Source organism: Impatiens glandulifera, chromosome 5, assembly GCF_907164915.1.
Source record: "Impatiens glandulifera chromosome 5, dImpGla2.1, whole genome shotgun sequence".
Classification (NCBI taxonomy): domain Eukaryota; kingdom Viridiplantae; phylum Streptophyta; class Magnoliopsida; order Ericales; family Balsaminaceae; genus Impatiens; species Impatiens glandulifera.
Window position 1 is genome coordinate 42,855,061 of NC_061866.1, and position 21,733 is coordinate 42,876,793.

At 33.8% G+C, this 21,733-nt stretch overlaps 2 protein-coding genes across 2 annotated transcripts; one reads left to right on the forward strand and one right to left on the reverse strand.

Annotated features, from left to right (window-relative positions):
- Nucleotides 1-650: 650 nt before the first annotated feature.
- Nucleotides 651-18,841, forward strand: LOC124938667 (DNA repair protein RAD50). Its single transcript, XM_047479149.1, has 27 exons — nucleotides 651-985; nucleotides 1,078-1,164; nucleotides 1,314-1,481; nucleotides 2,962-3,137; nucleotides 5,105-5,219; nucleotides 6,326-6,554; nucleotides 6,712-6,890; nucleotides 6,980-7,150; nucleotides 9,308-9,412; nucleotides 9,504-9,611; nucleotides 9,695-9,906; nucleotides 10,019-10,111; nucleotides 10,589-10,716; nucleotides 11,738-11,849; nucleotides 11,970-12,099; nucleotides 12,388-12,597; nucleotides 13,285-13,493; nucleotides 13,655-13,856; nucleotides 15,860-16,029; nucleotides 16,098-16,422; nucleotides 16,870-16,995; nucleotides 17,074-17,126; nucleotides 17,702-17,852; nucleotides 17,954-18,016; nucleotides 18,101-18,234; nucleotides 18,322-18,450; nucleotides 18,546-18,841. The coding sequence occupies exons 1-27, from the start codon at nucleotides 863-865 to the stop codon at nucleotides 18,583-18,585; spliced, it is 3,948 nt and encodes a 1,315-aa protein (XP_047335105.1). The 5' UTR covers nucleotides 651-862; the 3' UTR covers nucleotides 18,586-18,841.
- On the reverse strand, nucleotides 18,833-20,620 carry LOC124938668 (serine hydroxymethyltransferase 4-like). The gene is made up of 3 exons (XM_047479150.1): nucleotides 19,888-20,620; nucleotides 19,424-19,814; nucleotides 18,833-19,349 (listed from the first exon to the last, which is right to left on the reverse strand). Exons 1-3 carry the CDS (start codon nucleotides 20,563-20,565, stop codon nucleotides 19,003-19,005), a joined length of 1,416 nt encoding a protein of 471 aa, XP_047335106.1. The 5' UTR covers nucleotides 20,566-20,620; the 3' UTR covers nucleotides 18,833-19,002.
- Between the last annotated feature and the right edge of the window lie 1,113 nt (nucleotides 20,621-21,733).

Sequence of the window (21,733 nt, forward strand, 5' to 3'; positions counted from 1 at the left end):
TTTGAAACATAATTACCCCACAATTAGAGGGAAATATTGTCGAATAATCGATCAAAATGTTATTAATACAAAAACATATGACGACCTCACTTGTACGATTAAATAAAGCAACGCACCAAACTAACCTAAATGTGACGACAATGAGAAAAGCAAGGCACAAGGCACCTCCAGTGTTATTAGTCGTCCAATCGTGAAATGAGTTGATACAAAAGCTAAACCAAAATATTTGTATATTTTAAATATAGAATTTTTTTTCATGTGTTGAGAAACACTAAAAATATTATTAATTGTAAAATAAATAGTCAATTATAAACAAAATTGTGGGATGTATGAGATATTTAGGATGTCAACAAACATGCGAAAAAACACAAATACCTAGTCAACAAAATCAAACATCGCAAAAATAGAAGAACCGAAATTAAATGAAACCGTAAAATTATTCCACTACGATGGTTCAGTGAAAAGAGTCGACCTAACCTAATAGACCTAAGTCTCACTGTTCGGTTCAAACTGAAATCGCTGTGAAAATGGGTCCGAGATTAAACAGAGAATGTCCTATTGACTCCAATTGAATTCTCTTTTAAAAATGATAATAATTCATATAGATGGTTTTGGGTTTGATCTAAGGAATGAATCCAAATAGCCCATTGACCATTGTTATGCCAACCCCCTTCCAATTCTACCCGGACCCTTAAACCCTTCCCCCTCGCGTTCTGTATCAGTTTACACGACCTGAACTATCTACCACTTCTTCTGAAAACGGTGCCCATACGCACGGATTTTGCATGTAAAGTCTCGAGCTTGTCTTCTACACAACTACACAGACGCGTATTTATCGTTTGTTGCTCGATTCCCGTCGAAAATGAGTACCGTAGATAAAATGCTGATAAAGGGTATCCGTAGTTTTGATCCGGAGAACAAGAACGTCATCACCTTCTTCAAGCCCTTAACGCTTATTGTTGGTCCAAATGGCGCCGGAAAGACTGTAATACAACTGCCCTTCTTTTTTAATTCTTCCTACTCCTCTTAAATCTATGTATCTTATGTGTTTCGCATGCCAATGGGTTGGTTTTGTAGACGATCGTTGAGTGCTTAAAGGTTGCTTGTACCGGTGAGTTGCCACCGAATGCTAGGTCTGGTCAAAGCTTCATTAATGATCCTAAGGTCCTCTCTCTTTATCTCAATCAACAAATACTTTATTGTCTGAATTCCATTGCACATGTTCTCATTTTGGTCAATTAGAAAATGTTGTTTTTGATCAACTTCAAGCTTGGTGTAATATCCTTAACTACTATAGTGTATCTCTGATGTAGGTTGCAGGAGAAACAGAAACAAAGGCACAAATAAAGCTCCGTTTCAAGACGGCAGCTGGTAAGGATGTGGTGTGTATAAGATCATTTCAACTGACCCAAAAGGCATCAAAGATGGAATACAAGGCAATTGAGAGTGTTCTTCAGACACTTAATCCTCATACAGGAGAGGTTGGTACTGGGTGCTTGTTTAATTGACCTTTTTTTAAATGAATTTCCATTTTTTCCCTCTTTATAATCACTAGTTTAGATTCTATTCTGTTACACTAACATCACATCTGCCTATTGAGAACAACTACACTCTCCCATTACCACCAACTTATTCTCGAACACTACATTACCATGTCAGTTCCATTTGGGATCAGCTCATTTCAAGTTTTCAACCACTACTCTTTTGCTGTCGCAGCTGCTTGTTAATCATCCGATAGAGTTTAAGCATCACAGCATGATGACATAGATCTACATATGATGCTAGGAGCCTGTTAGAGTATAGGATAATTCCTAAATGTTAATGAACATTTGAGTTATTAGTATCTTATACTTATTTTTATATAGTCAGCATCTAGTTGTCAATGTAATAAAGTCTTCTATGAATAAAATAGTTCTTTGTGATTCTACACCGTATGATACTAGGATAAGAATCTAAATTTTCTTTGACTACATCTACCTCTGGTCACTATCTCAGCTAAATGTTGCTAATGGAGGGCCTTGCTTCAAATATTTAGTTCTTTCTGTCATTTATTTTCAACAACTTGTACATTTCTTGGTGTCTATGTTACTTTTTCTCATCCCCCTTTGCTTGGTATTTATTATCTGGTATCTTTATCTCCATGACTGAATTTTTCAATGTTGTATTGGTTTTGTTGCTTGGATTTATGTTTGCCAATTGTATATGGCTAGTGTTTTCTTCTAATTTATTGCCTAGGACTTTTCTTAGCCTGTTATGTTTACTTTCCATTTCCATTTAGTTTGTACTGGATGTTAACACTACTCTTGCAAATTCAAGTTGTTAGAAACTTTTTCCAACTTGGATTCGAGTATTAGACAAAATATTATTCCTAGAATATTGAAACTGATACTGTGAGAATTTGTTTCGATTTAGTCGAGATTCTTATTTGGTGAAATCCTGTGTTAATGTTTAAACTTTATAGCAAGTCGTGTTTAGTGGCTGCTTCACAAAATATCATATACTTGTTTATGCAAAATTGGTTACTTTTTGTGTTTGACTAGACTTGTTTTGAATTTATTAAGCCTATTTGGTAAAACTACATTTGGAAACAAGTCACAACGTTTTAAATCACAGACCCATGATCTACCCTTGTGATCCAACTACAAATCCAACTATTTTACCATTTGAACATTTATTTTCTCGCAAAAGATTGGCATCATAATATTTCCACAATTTCATTTGTCAAAGGAATGTAATCCCATCCGATCACACTTCTTTTACCAAACGTAAAGATTCTCTTTCAACTATAACTTTGTAAATTTTCCAATTGAATCAAGATATGGCTTAAAAACGGGAAATTACCAATTTCTAAATATGCTCATTATAACCTGGTTTGTACCATGTTTTAGTTAAAGTAAGATGTCATTTTTTTGGGTGAATTGTGTAACAACCAACATATGTCTTTCTGTTTTAAATTTTCAGAAGGTTTGCCTGAGCTACAGATGTGCTGATATGGATCGTGAAATTCCAGCTTTAATGGGTGTGTCAAAGGCTGTTCTTGAAAATGTAATATTTGTGCATCAAGACGAGGCTAACTGGCCATTGCAAGATCCTTCAACATTGAAAAAGAAATTTGATGATATCTTCTCTGCTACTAGGTACTTATCATAACCTTTGGGATCATATATTTCAATTTTTTTATTTAATTGCACCAGCTTTGTGATACAATGTTAGGGTGCTTTTGTATTTTAGTAGGTTGGAATTTGTAATTGGGCTAGTTATCTAATCCCAGTAAGTTAAGTGATTAGTTAGATAATATTAGTATAAATAGTATTTGTAAAGGTGTGAAATAAAGTTGAATTTTCTTTTTCTCATCTAGTTCTTTGCATTTTCTCTCACAATTCCAGTAATGATCAGGATTATTCGTATCACTTTCTTTACAAAGCTAGGGTTTGAAGTTTCACTTGAGTCCAGCAATTTTACCCTGTAACAATCCAGATAGTGATTTTATCCTGCAAAGATGATAAAATGCATCCCCTTACAGAGAAAATGTAGCATTCTTTATGCGAATTGCAAATAATTAAAGATTCCTGTTTCTTGCAATACAATATAGGTTGTTGTCATATATTGATTACCTTTTCAATGCTATGCTGAATATTCTCCATACTGATTTGTTAAATCAGTTTCACAATTAGAACATTCCGTTCTATTAGACATGTATTCAAACATTACCAGGAAAGGGAGTAGGTAAAGCCTGGAGGAACATTGTACTGCATAATTGAAAGTAATCCAGATAATGTGTGTAATAATGAAGGACCACTGTGAGCCACAACTTAACATCATGATAGTTGATTGTATTGAAAACAGAGAACAATCCTGGAAACTCGTGCTGTGCATTATTGCCTACTGTATGTGGCAGGAGAGTTTCTGTCTCCTCATTTCTTACATCTTTGTAATCACAAGAGATGCAATGTGAAATAACCACATTAGAAACAAATATTTTTGTGGGTTGAGATGTATGATAAATTTAGGTATGAGGAGCTAAGAAACCTAATCATGGCACATTTTGGCTGTGAATATTTAATATTCGTGATGACATTTACTTATTTGAAAATGGCCATGAAGGCTCGAACCCACGACTTTGTGGTCATGAACCTTAGACATTTATCATTTACTAGACTAGTTTAACTTAAATACAACATATCATGACAAAGTCTTTTATAATATGAATTAGAATTGCAACTAAACCTAGCTTGATTATAGAAATTGCACCTTGACAGTAGCTGTAGGAAGTGAATGATAGGATGATGAAATGATTGAATGAATGGAATAGTAGCGAGAGCCTACAATTACAGAGAAGAGTATGAGTTGAAAGAGAAATATCATAATTAGACTAGAATGGATAAATAGATTGTTCAATTAGGAGCGGACCTTGAGAGAGAAGCTGCATTGTTCAAATGATTCATAATCTTCCTGCCAGTTGCTTCCTCCCTTGGATACTTAATTGCCACTTTCCTAGTAACTAATTATTGTAACTAATAATGCCACGTAGGAACTGTTATCAGCTTATTCTTGCCGACTTGGATGTAAAGGCTTGTCAACTTATTCCAGGGTTAGTTTAACTAACCCTAGGTTTTTCTTATAACAGAGTCACACTTCCCACTAAGGCGTGAAGTGGACATCATGGGAGGTTATAGAAACTAGGGTCACTCAAATGTGTTTAATCCAATCAACCCAAACCAATCCATAGTTAGTATTGATTGAGTTCTAACCCTATATTTAAATCCAATTTATAGTTTTAAATGGATTGGTACCAAACCCAAACTTTAAATTAAGCTTGTCTTATCACTTTGCCTCTTAAAAAACTCTATTTTGTAAATTAGTTAATATTAACGATATAATTCGCCAATAGTGTTGTATGCTAAGAAGCAAGAAGTCGTATCCTTCAAAGGTGATTAGCAAGCAATTGCTTATCATGGTGTTGCTCTTTCAGATACAACCAACAAGTGTTCAAAGGCTTTTGTAGTTTATGTATACAATGTGTTGTCAAATTCTTTATTTTTTTTGTAATTGGCATGCTACTGACTTATTTTGTCTGTTTCTTTGTTCATTAAACATGATTAAGGTACACTAAGGCTTTGGAAGTCATTAAGAAGCTTCACAAAGATCAAGCTCAGGAGATTAAGATGTATAAATTGAAGTTGGAAAATCTCCAAACACTGAAAGATGCTGCATACAAGGTTTTCTTTCATTTGATTATTGTCTCCAACAGTACATTAGTTATTAGGGATATTGCTCGTTTTCTATCATTGTCCCTTCTGTTTTAGTCGATTTGTTTGTGTTTGGTTTTTGTTTTTCCATTTGGCATGTAAATGTCAAAAGGCCATAAAATGCTCAGTGAGCCTCATTGATTTGTTGTTTTCAGATCAGATGTTAATGAAAGCCTTTGAGGAGCAGATTTTTTATGCATTTCAGTAGATCTTCATATCTTTTTTTCACATTGAATACATTGATGACATCAATATCTGGATGTAATTCATAATTTTTATTGAGAACTGACTGAACCCTTTCAATTTTTTTATAAGTATGGTGCAAGGATTTTGGACTTGTCGATGATACTAGTCAATAGTATCAACTATGGTGGATGGTTTTTTCCTTTACACTTTTAAAATGTTTTATGGTTCTGCAGTTTCTTTACCAGCCCTAATTAATCATCTATTGTTATAAGCGACCATTTGAATTTGCACTTACTTTCTGAGTCTATTTGTACAAAAAGGAAGGTACCAGTTCTAGTTACAAAAATCTAATCTGCCTAAGGCTATCAACATAAGAAATGAAGCTTGTATTCTACAATAAAGATGATGCGAAAGATGATCTTTCTAGAAATGCCTGTACTCTACTATAAAGAAGCGTTAAGCATGTCTATTGATTGATTTCCCTGTTCCTGTTGAATAGAGGTTCTTGAGCTCTAGGATCCTCTTCTCTAGTGGTCCATCAAGTTGCTTATTAATTCCCGCATAATAAAATGAAAATAAAAATGTTCATCAATGTCACTTATTAAGATGCAACCATCTATAATTTGATTTGTTTAATAAGGGCACATCCAGTTTCTAATGCTTTAAACTTGAATATGAGTTTCATTGTTTTATTAACATTGAGTTTGTACATATATTTTATTTTGTTATTTCTTTGTTATTTTTTGGCATTATGTGATCTTCATGCTTTGGGTAAATAAAATTTTGTGATGTAAGCTTTATTTCTGTTTCTAATGTAGATGCCATAAAATCTTTATATGATGTTTTTGTATTTTATGCAATCTTTCATTAGTTTGTTATTGCATTTACAGCTTCGAGAAAGCATATCACAAGATATGGAGAAAACAGAGGCATTGAAAAGTCAAATACAAGAGCTGGACACTCACATTCAGAATATTGATGCGAAGATTAATCAAACCGAAGTGACACTAAAAGATTTGAGACAACTTCAGGAGCAGACTAGGGCAAAATCTGCTGAAAGAAGTACTTTATTCAAGGAGCAACAGAGGCAATATGAGGCACTTGCAGAGGAGAATGAGGGTATGGGAAATAATAGCTGCTTATAATAAATGATTTCCATGACTTACTTTTTCCTAGGAAGATATGCTATTATACCTTTCTTGTCAGTACTATCTAGATTCCCAAGAGGTGATTGGACATAATGCTCTACCTATCCTAACATTTTGATGTTAATTAGACACTGATGACGAATTAATGGAATGGAAGACCAAGTTTGAGGAGAGGATTGCTATTCTGGAGTCTAAAATTAATAAGCTGGAGAGAGAAAAGGAGGACACAGAGACAAAGAGTTATGCCCGTAAGAAAACTATAAACGACTGCATACTGGGGATCGGAAAGCTTCAAAGTGAGGCTGAAGTAATGCACATTTTTACGTATCTATTCATCTCTATAGATATCAGATGACTGATGCTTTCTTACTAATTGAACCTTATTTCTAATCACAGGTTCATGTCTCCTTGAAGAATGACAGAGATTTAATGATTCAAGGCCTCTTTTCTAAGCATAATCTAGGCAATATTCCCTCTAGGCCTTTCAATGAGGAAGTTGCATCTAACCTTACAAACCGTGTGAAGTCAAGGTTAGGAGATTTTGAGAAAGACTTGGAAGATAAAAAGGTAATTTTTGTTAAATTTTTCTTCACTTCTGCACTTTTATGTGCCTTCTGTAAGCTAATAACTAGTCTTTTTTGTATCCATTTATTTCTGTATATTTTACTAGTATTAGTGGACCTATGCCTTAATTTTCTATTTAAGTCACACTTCCAGGCTTCCAGAATTTCTTTAATTGGTTGTCTTTCTGGGAAAGTCATGGAAATTTATTTTTTTGGAAAAAAGTTCCGGAGAGTTAAAGTTTAGCCTAGCGTTATATGGATATATTAATTTGCATATCGTTGATGGAGGGTTAACTCTTTGTCAATGAAGTTCCTGGATTGTATACTAGTGAAGTACTGATCATTATATTGTATCACCCTATGTGTAAAGCATCTCTAATTCTGAGGAACAAATAATTGAACATGGTTCAGTACCTCTCTTTTCTGTAGTCTGGCGGAATATCATAAATGTGTTACAGATGACAAATATAATGCCATGAAAATGGACTTTGAACCACAAAGAAAATTTGCTGCTGTAGTCAATGTCAAACTTCTAGGACAATATATTAGTTACTTTCCTGATTGTGCACACATAGTGCTCATGGTTGTGGTTTGTGTCTCACATTCTGTTTGCAGCTAGTTTAACCAAAACCATCTGCGAACTCTTTAGTGTCCCTTGCATTAGTAGTTTAGTCGTCTCAACAAGGACAGTTCACATTCATGGTCTTGCGTGTGACTGATGAGAAGAAATTGGTTATCCTTCAACCAAAAGTTGAATAGCCTTGAAATTGATTGGTTTCCAGCTTGAATTATTTTTCTCCACTCAACAATGTGATACAAAACCACTGCTAGGGTTTCAAAGGGTGAATCACACAAAGACTTGTGCCCTAGTAATAGATAATTATAAGTTATTCTAATTTATAACTTAGTTGGTTATGATAATTGTTTTATCATTATAATTTATCTATCTATCTATTAGAATTGGAATTATAGTAGGATTAGGATTACCCTATTATGTATAAGGGGGATTACTATTAATTAGCTGGTCATATGTCTTCATGTGATTGGCCTTCCTAATTTTTTTTTTCTGATAAGGTTCTTACTATGAAATATATTTGGTCTTTCCCGAATGTAGCAAAAGAAAATTGTGATCTTGTGGAACATTTTGTATCTGGGTAGGTTAGATGACATGAAGGTTGGACTAAGTGGCTTATAGCCACAAGGTGTGAGTTTTTCTTTAACTCTATGAGGTTTGATTCCCATTTACAGCGCCTGGACTGCTCATGATGGAGGATTAGTCTGATTTAACTCAATGTAGATTAAGGAATATTTGTGGTTTATCTATTAATTTACTTGAATTTATCCTATATATATATTAAAGGCTTTACCAATGTAGAATAAGGAATATTGTGGTTTATCTATTAATTGGTACTTGAAATCTATCATATATATATTAAAGGCTTTACCAATGGAGATTAAGGAATATTTGTGGGTTATCTATTAATTGGTACTTGAAATTTATCATATATATATATATATGTATATATATTAAAAGATTTACCAATGGAGATAAGGGAATATTTGTGGTTTATCTATTAATTGGTACTTGAAATTTATCATCTTAGATTTCGTTGGCCATTCTAGTAATTTAGTGTATTTGGTACTTATCTGTTATTTTCAGATTTATCAGTTCCATTAGGATAAACTTAAGATTTTTGTTGGTTTAGAATTGTTCTTATGTTGGGCGTTAGTTCTATAAATGCCCAACTAAAAGTATGTTTAGGAACGTCTTCTTGATCAAATATTAAATGAATTTCTGTTTAGTTAGTTTATAGTTTGGTCTCTTATTTTCTCCAATTTTCCACTTGGTCACATGTTCTCAATCTGGCTTTCTCTCCATCTGGTAATGGAAACATGCCAGCAGTTGGTCTTGTGAATCCTCTTTAACAATGTGCTGATAAGTGAACCAATTTTGCACATTAAGAAGTCAAAATTTTAAGTTTTTATTATTAGTCTCTCCAGTTTATTTGGAGAATCAGATATTTATTCCTGTTGGTGGATCTTTAAGCTACTTGATGCTATATATATCTAAATTCTTCACTGCCTAAAGCATCCGAAATATTAGATATTTGTGAGTTCAATATTTTTTGTTCTTGTGTTGAGATAAAGATCATAAATGCAGGGTTCAAATGAAGCAGAACTTAAGGTGGCATGGAGTCGCTATTTGGATGCAAATGATCGCTGGAAAAATGTTGAGGCCCAGAAGCAGGCTAAAACACTGATCAAGGTTTGTGATTAAAGGTGCCTTATTATTCTACTGTGTTCGCTATTATATTGTGCTTCCTATTTTCATATCTAACAATCGTAATTTCAAGCAGAGTGATATTCTAAAACGCATTCAAGAAAAGGAGATGGAACGCGATTCGTTTGAACTTAAAATTTCCAACATCAATCTGATACACATCGATGAAAGAGAAAAGAACTTGGTAAACTATATTCTATGCTCAGATGTTTTTAGATTGTTTCATAAATGTATCTGACTAAAGTGGCCTTAATTTGTGTGTTTCAGTCAATTGAGGTTGAGAGGAAGTCCAATCAACTTGCGGAAAGAGATTTTGAATCGAACATACGCCAAAAGCAGAGTGAGATATTTAGCATTGAGCAAAATATTAAAGTTCTAACTCGTGAAAAAGACAGGATGGCTTCTGATTCTGAAGACAGAATTAAACTTTCTTTGAAGAAGGCAGAACTAGAGAGTCAAAAGAAAAAGCACAAAAAGATGTCAGTCGCATCACCTATGTGCAATTCTTCATTTATTTATTTTTGAGCTGTAGTTTTCTATCTCTTTCTTAGGCATGCAATATTCATTATTCTAGTGCATGTTTTGTTGCAGAATTGATGACCACAAGGATAGAATTAGAGGTGCATTAAAAGGAAGACTTCCTCTGGAAAAGGATTTGAAGAAAGAAATCACTCAGGCGTTTAGGTATTGTCAATGTTTAATTGTTTCTCTTTAATGAAGTAAGAAATTGTTGAAGTCTGTTGTTTAGGAATCTATGTTAGTTGCATTTCTCATTTACACATAGTTTCTACATGGTACGAGATATCATCACCATTTGCAGATAAAGAAAAAAAAAACTAACAATTGCAAATGACACTGGATTCTAAGGTTCATTTTGTGTAACTTTCATGGGAATGACAGCTCTGATTCTAAGTGATTGCATATATATTCATTTTGTATGTGTATGTTTGACATCCTTTTATAGAGTGGCTCATCACCTTGGTGTGAATGGAGTGCATCTCTTGTTTATATTTCTTATCATGACAAAACTATGCATGTCATCACTCGTGTGAGGTTTATGTGTTTAAATGTTTCAGGAGTTTATTTTTGTTGGTTGTGATCTTTCTAACTAAATGGATGCGATTTGTATTTCTCCGTGCACAATGTTCTCTTCATTTTCAGGACTCTCACAGCTGAGTTTGATGATTTGAGCTCAAAATCTAATGAAGCTGAAAAGGAGGTGAATATGTTGCAGATGAAAATACAGGAAGCTAATCAGAATCTATCCAAACTTTGCAAGGACAGGGACAGTAAGACTTCTCTGCTTCTTCTATTTATTAACTTGTAGATCTTGCTCCTTCTTTGTTCTCCTTCTATGGACTGGTCCTGTATTCCTAGGAAAGAACGAGCAAGGGTTTTAAGACCTTCTTTTACCACTTCTATAATTTTTTAAGTTAATACTTTCTTATATAAACATTATCGTATGTTTTCCTTTCCTTTTGTCTTGTAATACAACTAGAATTTTTTATCTGATTGTAAGACCTCTTACAACTTCTATATTTTTATGTTAAAAAATGCATACATGCTTAAAAATATCAAATATTTTCCTTTCCTTTTGTCGTGTAATGCAACTATAACTTTTTCTCTGATTATGTTAAAAAAAATACATGTTCATTTCCTTTTGTTTGCGATATTAAACCAATCAAGGACGTAGGAAAGAAGTTGGATAAAACGAATGCATATTGTAGATTTACTGAATAATTGTAATCATTCTATGAAACTCACACATATTGTAGCCTCCTCCCTCCTTTCGTCATTTATCTCCTCTTTATTATATGCTTCCATTATTATCTCTCGTTTTTTATTCACTGGAAGATTATTTAGGATAAATGTTACAAACTGTTTGTATACAAGCCCATCTCGCTTTTTTATGTTGATGTTCTGACAATTGTTGACCATTATCTGTTTTAAAAAGTTTCAACCTGATCAGTTTTATGTGAAATTTTCACATTAAACTTTGGAAGGGTTATTTTGATAGACCACAATATATTTACTGAAAGTATAGCATATGAAGTTTCTTCCAATGCAAACATTTTCCTTTCAATTTGAGCATGGTTCCCCCAACATGCATAATTACTTCTAGAAGAAGGTAAAACTTGACCTAGATGCTTACAACTTAGAGAACATCTTTATGTGACGGACTTCTCGTATGGGATCGTGTTACATGAGTGAATTTATGAACTGTGGTATCTGTCACCCCATCTCAACTTTAAGAAGAAATAAAATATTTATAAAATCATGTATTTTACTAATTTTTGCATTCGAGTGCAGGCCGAAAGCGATTTATAGAATCAAAACTTCAAACCTTGGATCAGTTCGCAGGTGTTGAGTCTTTTATTCAAGCTCTGGATGTAGCTAAGGAGAAAAGAGATGTGCAGAAGAGGTTCTTTTTTGTTTATCTACTTGCTGTAGTGTATAGAGATGCATTCAGCTGATGTTAACATCATATTTTCATTAATGCTGAAAAGATGTAATTTATTTTTCATTCATGTGATATCTGCAGTAAATATAATATTGCGGATGGAATGCGACAGATGTTTGATCCTTTTGAACGAGTAGCACGTGCTCATCATATCTGTCCTTGTTGTGAGCGTCCTTTCTCTGCAGAAGAGGAAGATGAATTTGTTAAAAAGGTAAACCATTGTATCTTATTAGAAGTTGAATAGTTGATTGAGTATTATGTTGCTTTTAGATGTCTCACATGGGCAAGAAATAAGAATGACATACAAATAGGCTATATAGTTATCTTCATAGGTACCTTTTGGGCTTGGATTGTGGTGGGAAAGTTGCTTTGCCTAATGTATTTATAGCCTATATGCTCATGCGTCGTGGGCTTGGTCTGTGGGGGTTACACTTCTGCTTCTATTTCTCCATTCTAATATATTGTGTCTTGGGTTTTTATTCTGTTGTTTTAATTACAGCAACGAGTTAAGGCTACAAGTTCAGCAGAGCATATGAAAGTATTGGCTGTAGAGTCCTCAAGTGCTGAATCCTTCTTCCAGCAGCTAGACAAGCTCCGTCTTGTCTATGAAGAGTATGCTAAAACTGTCAAAGAAACTTTTCCTAATGCAGAGAAGAATCTTTGTGATCTGAATGAGGAGTTGGGTCATAAGTCCCAGGCACTTGATGATGTAATTTTCAATTCACATCTTATGTTTTCTATTTGTTATTGTTTTTAGTAATTGGAACTTCATAAATTTTGGCCTTCCAGTCATTATTGAGGATAATTAAAGTCTTTATTATGAAATGTCATTAGGTTGAAGTTTGATTTCTGTTATTTCTATACTAAAAGCTTCATAGAAAGCAACCACTTCATTGCTTTCTATGCTTCCTTTCAATATCAAGAATGATTTGTACATATCTCTTTATTTGACTTTCTTTAAGCCTAAAAGCCTTGCTCCATGAATTAGTAAACACATAAAATTCTGACATTGGGAAACATTTTAGCTGGTCAATTTATGAATGCAACGTGAGGGCATAATACAGTTGTGGAGTGATATATTGCAGAAATTTAAGAGTGTAATACATTTTATCCAGTATTGGAGTTATTAACTTCTCTACTGTAGGTACCGAGTGAAATGGGTCTAGCAAAATGGAAAATGAGTTTTGATTGGTGTTGTCTGAAGGGAGTTGAATTGCAGCGATTCTATGGGTAGAGAATGTTTAATCACCCACTTCCCTGTGTTGCTCGCTATCCTATCTTAGGTCTTCCATGCTTAGGATGTACTGCGTGCATTTACTTCCACTGTTTTGATTTGTACTTCTTGTTCACTATGACTGCTAGAATTTGATTGTTCAAAGATATTATTTAACTGCAGGTATTGGGTGTTGTGGCTCAAATAAAGGCCGAAAAGGACTCTTTGGAAGCCTTAATGCAACCACTAGAAACTGCTGAAAGACTTTACCAAGAAATACAGAGTTTGCAAAATCTAATTGATGAATTGGAATATAAGCTTGATTTTCGAGGACAAAGTCATAAAACTGTTGAAGAAATGCAGTTGGAACTGAACGGCATGCAGGCCAAGAGGTATAAGTTATTCTCATCTGATGCTTTTATCCATGTCATCGAAGTGTTTCAGTTTGTTGCCTGATCAACTTGACCAAGCTATATATTTGCAATTTTATTATTCACACGTAATTACCTTACATTTGTTGTGTCCATTCACTTCATATGCTACTCAATAAAAGGGAAAGCATGCAAAATGACCTGGAAAAGTTAAGGGATGATCAAAGGTTTATGGAAAATGACTTGTCAAGCATAAAGTTACGGTGGCATACAGAGAGGGAGGAGAAAATGAGAGCAGAAAGCACATTGCGTGATTTTAAGAAGGCAGAGGAAGATTTAGATCACTTGGCTGAAGAGAGAAGTCAAATTGATCATGATGTAAAGGTATTTCAATTAAGAGATTTTGCCTGATATGGTGGATTTCTTGTCCTACTCTTGTGTTTGTTTCAAATAACTTAATGCTTACAGAAATTTTGATGTGGAAAAAATTTGTTTTATGAATAACTTGATATTTTCTAGCTTAATTGACATTGTATCTTGTACTATTGTTTTCTTTTATTCTAAAGCAAAACAAAAGGTACAAACACATAAGGAATCTTACTCTTCCTATCACCTGTGTTGTTTTCTCGGTATACTCAAGTTGACGTTAATATTTCATGATTATGGTGGGTTTTGTATATGGCTCTATGACAAATTGGGTTTCAGGCCTGCTAAACCTTTTCAACTGTATTATGATATGCAGTTGAAGAAATAATCATTAGTGCACTGCATTTGAAATAGCTTCTTGAAATTAAGTACACACAATTGGTTTGTTATGAGTTTTGTTCATACAGATTTAGTTAAACTAAAAAGAACAAATTGGAACAGATTAAAGCCAACTGTTACATTTTTAGAGAATATATATAACTATGCCCCTATGTTTCTGATAATTTTGATGTGTTCCCAACATCAGCTTTCATATATATATATATATATATTATGTCCCTAGTTTGATGGCAACTTGTAAATGAAACTTTTTGTCATTAATACATGTCAGTTCTTTTCTGTTGATACATATCATGCTGGCAGGTCAGCCAAATCAGCAATTTCTTTTATATAATATGCTTACCCGGCGCATTTTGGTTGTTTTTTGCTAGTTGAGGTACATATAAAAATGAGTAACATTGAGTGCATATTTCAATATTGTCTAAAAGTTTAGGGGCATCATTATCCTTCCTCACATATTTGATTTTGAACATTCCAATCATCTGATAGGGACTCATAGATATTTGAAGGGAAATCCAAAAATGTTACACATTGATGTAGGCATGTAGTGGAGGAAGCTGATAAACTGTAAATATTTGGGGGTGTAATAGAAAGAAATCTAGTGATCGGTTAAAGTATGTCACCTGCCCATTTGGTTAGGTTGTACTTGCAAAACCAGGTTCTTTATCTTTTTGAGGAAAGGCGGGCCTTTTACTAAAATAATCAGTGTTTGTTTGTTAACATTGTTTAGGGGTTCCCAAAAACAAAACCAGGTCTTTAAAGTATGATTTAGGATGCAGAACAGTAAAAAATGCTCCTTTTTAAAAAAAAAAAAAACTTTTTGAAATCATGTTGTGTAACTCTGGGAACAAATGTTTGAATGATTTCTTGGTGTACTTATATTGTAGCTAATATACGTCAATAACTGGAAATTTTAGAATTTTCATTGGCCTACATAGAATACTTTGTATAATGCAGGCAGCGACATATGATGAGTAAACACTTAAGTGCTTTATCAATTTGACATATTTTTGCATACAACATCTGGATCTACCCACCCATACTTGCTCTGGTGGAAAGATTTTAGATTTGAGAGGTTGGGCTCTCAAGTTCATTGATATCGCCTTGATTGAAGTGAGGGGTCATGACGGTGGCATGTTATACTAGTCTCTTTCAGGGAATAAACTCTTGTCTAATAAAAGAAAAGCATTTGTATCTATCATTTGAAAAAAAGAAAAGTCTCTAGTGAGGACCAATGAGTATAGGCCAAAAAGTCTTTGAATAAATTTTTTGTGAAGTTCATTGAACAGTCCATTCTTGACATGCATGCTTAACAAAAAAACTTGGGGTGATGTATCTTCTGAGATATCTTTCTATGTGCTTCTAAGGCATTTAATCTTTTGAATCTTTTTAAGTGTTTCTAAGGTGTTTCTAAGGTATTTGCCTAATGAAACTTTGTGCAAATTACTTTGTGGGATTTCTGTTATTTACTTTTGTTGGGATCAGTTCAGTGAAGCTATTTATGCTCAATAATGACAACCATGGTTTATCAGCAGTTTTTGTTCTTTTGAGACCTTATTGTGCTGATTTGGTGCTTTTGCAAGAACTTGTTATTACGTGCTCACACTCCTCCATATTTTCAGCATTTAGCAGACGCCATTGGTCCTTTATCGAGAGAGAAGGACAAATTGCATTCTGATTACAATGATTTGAAGGACAGGCTTAATGTTGAATATGAGAAGCAGGCTGAAGTTAAGAGACACTATCTCCAAGAAGTTGAGAGACTTCTGGCAGTAACCTCCAAAATCAAAGAGTATGTAACATAAAAACTGGAAAATTCCGTGAATGTAGTATTAACTTTAGTTTATCTGTTTTTTTCAGGTATAATGATCAAAGAAAAGGAGAGAGGTTGAAAGAACTGGTTGAAAAGAGAAGTCTAGCTGAATCTGAACTTCAAACTTATGAAAGCAGGAAGCAGGAGATTGAGAACGAGTTTAATAAAAGCAAAGACTTGGTGAGAAGTCAAGATCAACTGAGGCGTAATATTGAGGACAATTTGAACTATAGAAAAACAAAGGCTGAAGTAATTGAGCTTACCCGTGAAATTGAATCACTGGAAGAGAGAACATTGAAGAATGGTGGAATTTCGAAAATTGAAGCTGACCTTGTGAAACTTTCTCAAGAAAGAGAAAGACTTCTTTCCGAGGTACAAGTCAATCATTTTAGTTCTTTATTGCACTTAAATTCCGTGGCTCAGGTACTGACAGCCGTCTAATTCAAGCGGGTATCAAGATATTCATTGTTATATATATAGAATCTTAGAAAATGTGAGGTAGACAAGTAAACTAAGAAATAGGTGCATGTATATTTGAAAAAAAAAAATCTCACTTATTCTGAAGCTTCTATCTGTTTACTCTGTATGTAAATATGAAATTTTCATAAGAAAATTATTCATGAAGAACAAAATGCAAAACTGCTCTTTGCAAGTCAATTAAAATCACGATTATCAGAGATTTGTCTGATTACATATATTGCGTTCTCTTGTTTGGAGTACATCGATGATCTAATCATTTACATGAGTCAAAAGTAAGATAGGCTAGAACTAGAAGTAGATGTTTCCAGATTTAATAGAAATATCGTAATTTATTTTCAGGTCAACAGATTCCACGGTACATTGTCTGTGTACCAGAACAATATTGCGAAGAACAAGGTTGATCTTAAACAAACTCAGTACAAGGATATTGACAAACGCTATTTTGATCAACTGATCCAGCTTAAGGTTGTTACTAAAACATCATGAATATTTCTCTTTTCGACACTTACATTCTGTGACTGACTTAAACAAAATTTTCAACAGACAACCGATATGGCAAACAAGGACCTTGATAGATATTACAATGCTCTTGACAAGTGAGTTTGTTGCGACTTTCTTCACTTTACTGATTTTGTTTGTAGTCAATGACTGAGCTTGCCTTTGCGCCTGCTTATGTTAAAATCAAAATCAGATAGTCACTATAAGGTTGTGTTTGATAAATTATCACTTTATTATTCATATTCAGCTGAAATTAAGCTAAAACAATCTGGCTTTATTGGGTAAGCTTTGAAGGATTTAACTCTGTAGGGAATGGCCTATGAATGACTTAACTCGGTAATATAGTAAGATAAAAGACAACTAGAAATTAATCAAATTATGTCCTTATAAGGGTAAAATAGTCTTTAAGTTAATCAACTTATATACAAAGTATTTTATTTTAGATATTTTCATTTGATTTATTCAGCATTTATTGTTCACCGACTAAACTCATTTGTTTTTCTTTTCCTGTAAAATGCTCCTCACGATCTTTAAATTTTCCATCATTTAAAAAGTTGACCTATCTCAAAACAAAAGACACTTACAAATTCAGTATTCAACATTCAACTCTTAGTTTTCAGTTTGATCAAACGAAAATAATTCAAATTAAAAACTCGCTTATTGTCTCTTTTAGGGCTCTGATGCGATTCCATACAATGAAAATGGAAGAAATAAACAAGATTATAAGAGAATTATGGCAGCAAACTTATAGGGGACAGGACATAGATTATATTAGCATCCATTCAGATGCTGAAGGTGCTGGGACTAGATCCTATAGCTACAAGGTAATCTAGTTTTTGTGGACTGGTCTAATTGTTTTTTCAACTGTTTCAATTTTTTTCCCTAAGTTTTCCTTGTTGTGGGGGGGTTGTGTAATATAATCTAGGTCCTAATGCAAACTGGTGACGCTGAACTGGAAATGCGAGGAAGGTGTAGCGCTGGTCAAAAGGTTGATGATGATTTTGAATGTATTTTTTCTCCTCGTAATCTTATTCTGTATATGTTTGATTAATTACACTCCAATTCCCTCCAGGTTTTGGCTTCCCTGATTATAAGATTAGCATTAGCAGAGACGTTCTGTCTTAACTGTGGAATACTTGCTCTCGACGAACCAACAACAAATTTAGATGGCCCGAATTCAGAGTCTCTTGCTGCAGCTCTTTTAAGGCATGGCCAGCTTTCAATATCTCTTTTTTCGTTTTCTTTTTACTTCATTTGTAGTAGTAAAGTTGGATCATACCATGTACATAATAGGATAATGGAGGACAGGAAAGGGCAGGAAAATTTCCAGCTTATTGTGATAACCCACGATGAGCGGTTTGCTCAGCTTATAGGTCAACGTCAGCATGCTGAAAGATACTATCGGGTGGCCAAAGATGACCAGTGAGAGCCCTTTCTCAAATGTGATTTTTTTCCTTTTTTCTAGAATCTCGAAAAATAACTGACATTGATGAGTCTATTGAATTCTTTTTTCTCAGCCAACATAGCATAATCGAAGCCCAGGAGATATTCGATTGATTGAGTTGATGCAAGGAAGATTAGGTTTCTTGAAATATAATCGTTTATTGTCATTTATAAAGTATTTTATCTATATTTTGTTTAGTCTGGAAATGATCCTTGACATATTATTACTGGCCCTTTTAAGTTTTACCAGGAAATACTTTTGACTGACATAAGATTACATTTTCATGTCCATTTCAAATTACCTTGCTTTTGAATCCTTTGATTTTACAATTTCAACAATTACAAATATCTAACTAGAAAGTTAAAATCTGGAATTAATTATTTATGATGTTTAGTGGAAGCTCATGACCCATAAAGGGTAAACAATAATAATTTTATTTAGAAAATTGGCAGGGAATTTTCATGAACCAAAACACACAAAAAAAGAATTTAATTGTTTCTTGAAAGAACCTTGATCTTAATCTTGATCAACTAATCCTTGTACTTCATCTCGGACATCAAGAAACCAGGCATGTCAAAAGAGGCTGAGAATTTCTCGACATCTTCCTTAAGCTGGGCAAGTTCCTCGTTGTTTACCAAGCCCTTGTTAAAGTCCTTGAGTAGTTTCCCATGCTCGTTCTGAATCTTAAGAGTAAGCGTCACTGAACGATGGAGGAATTCTCCGATTTGTTCAAAATCTTTCTCCACCAAACCCCTCGATGTCATTGCTGGAGTACCAATTCTAACCCCTCCTGGAGCCAAAGCACTGCTGTCACCAAACACAGCATTCTTGTTCACAGTTATGTTGCAGACATCACAAAGCTTCTCAACCTTATTACCTGCCCATTTTCAATTCAAATCAAGATCAAGATGGGTTTTCTGAAAAGCATTTTGATTTCATTTCATTTCTCACCAGTCAATCCTAGAGGACGAAGATCCCATAGAACAAGATGATTATCAGTTCCTTCGGTCACAAGCTTATAGTCTTTACTCATTAAGTATTTTCCCAAGGCAACTGCATTTGCCTTTACCTGCTTAGCATAAGCTTTGAATCCAGGTGACATAGCTTGTTTAAGAGCAACAGCCAAAGCACCAATCTGATGATTATGTGGTCCACCTTGAAGTGATGGGAAAACAGCGAAATTAATCCTGTCTTCATAATCATAAACCGCATCCGCTGCCTGACCTTTCTTTTCTGGCTTAGGTCCTTTCCTGTAAAAGATCATTCCAGCTCTAGGACCTCTCAAACTCTTATGTGTTGTCGTTGTCACAATGTCACAATAACTAAACGGATTCGCAGCTTCCTACATTCACAAAACAAAACAGAGATATAGATCGTCTTGAGAAATCTGGATACATATCGATAGAAACGTATACCTGAGCTGCAACTAGGCCACTGATGTGAGCCATATCGCAAAGCAACATCGCACCGCATTTATCAGCAACAGATCTAAGCTTAGCATATTCCCAATCCCTTGGATAAGCACTTCCACCACAAATAATCAATTTCGGTCTAAAATCCAAAGCTTTCTCCTCCAATTTATCATAATCAATATACCCAGTTGAGAAATCAACCTTATAAGGCAAACTCTCAAAGTAAATCGAAGTTGCGGATATCTTCTTCCCACCTGATGTATAATACCCATGTGTCAAATGTCCACCAGACGGTAAATCCAATCCCATGATTCGATCATGTGGATTAAGAATTGCTGTATAAGCAGCGAAATTAGCAGGACTTCCTGAATATGGTTGAACATTAACGCCCCATTTGGTGGGATCAAGACGGTAAACTTGAAGAGCGCGACTACGACAAAGGTTTTCGATTTCGTCGATGAATTCGTTGCCACCGTAGTAACGATTACCGGGCATTCCTTCAGAGTATTTGTTTGTTAGAGGGCTGCCGAGAGCTTGGATGACGGCGAATGAGGTGAAATTTTCGGAGGCGATTAGCTCAATGCCGTGGGATTGACGGCGTTTCTCTTTTTCGATTAGATTGTAGATCTCTTCGTCGACGACGTTCAGAGGAGTGTTTCCCCATTCATTTACAGGATCCATGGCGATTGCTTAGAGAGAGAGAGAGATGGGAGAGAGATATGGAGGGAAGGAAAGGTGGTAATGTTTGGAGGGATTGAAATGGAGAAGAAAGTGGTTGATTTAAACGAACTAAAAACAGGGGAAAGAGGGGGATGGTTAATGACGGTTTTACCCTTTTTGTTTATCTTAGATTCAAAACTTGTTTGGATTTTTAAATATCAATTAATAATCTCAAACATAATATGCTTAATCTACACTAAATATTTTTAAAAATTATCATTATGTTTTTAGGACTATGTTTGCTGACAAAAATTGATGTACTTTTATAATATAATTCTTAGCGATCATAATTAGACTTATTTGTATCGTCTAAACCATATTAATATGAGTTAAGGCTTAAGCAAAACTAAAAAATCGAAATCATAACTTCTTGTACCGACCCGATTTAGATTAAAAAAAATGTTTTCTAGAATGATGTATTTTTTTTTCCGAATATTAGCCTACATAATTTATTAAAATTTTATTTTAAAGATTTTTTATCATTTAGTTTTTTATTTTTTTAGTTTATTATATTTTTGTTATTTTTTCAACCATTAAACTGATAAAACGATGATACATGAGATTTTGATATAAACCACAAATGTGGAGGAATTAAACTAGAATAGTAAACTAACCAAATATTTGTGAGAATATTATATAATAATCTAAATAGATGTATTTTATTATTGTAAGGATAAATTTTAATTTTTAACAAATAAAATTAATTTTAGAAAATTATAGGAATCATATATTAACTTTCTTGTTAAAACATTTTTTTTATTCTTTTTAATTAAAATAATCTACTAAATAGTGATAGTTAAAATATAGTCATCTTCTTCAAAAAAAAAAAAAAAAAAAAAATTTACGAACTCACAAATATATTTTCAAATCTCTTAAAAGTTGCAAAATTATTTTGTGCATTCTAAATAACATTTTGAAAATGCAAGTCCTAAATATGTTTTATGCAATTCGAAGAAAAATGTGTATCATCGCACTTTAAACACAAATAACTTCAATTATTGAAACTAATCTCTCTAATACAAAGTTGATCTTAAAAAAAATGTCCTCATGAATAGTACAACTTTCAAAGAACAACATCTTGGATGTGTTCTGAACCTACAAAAATATATACCCAAGGAAAGTAAATCTC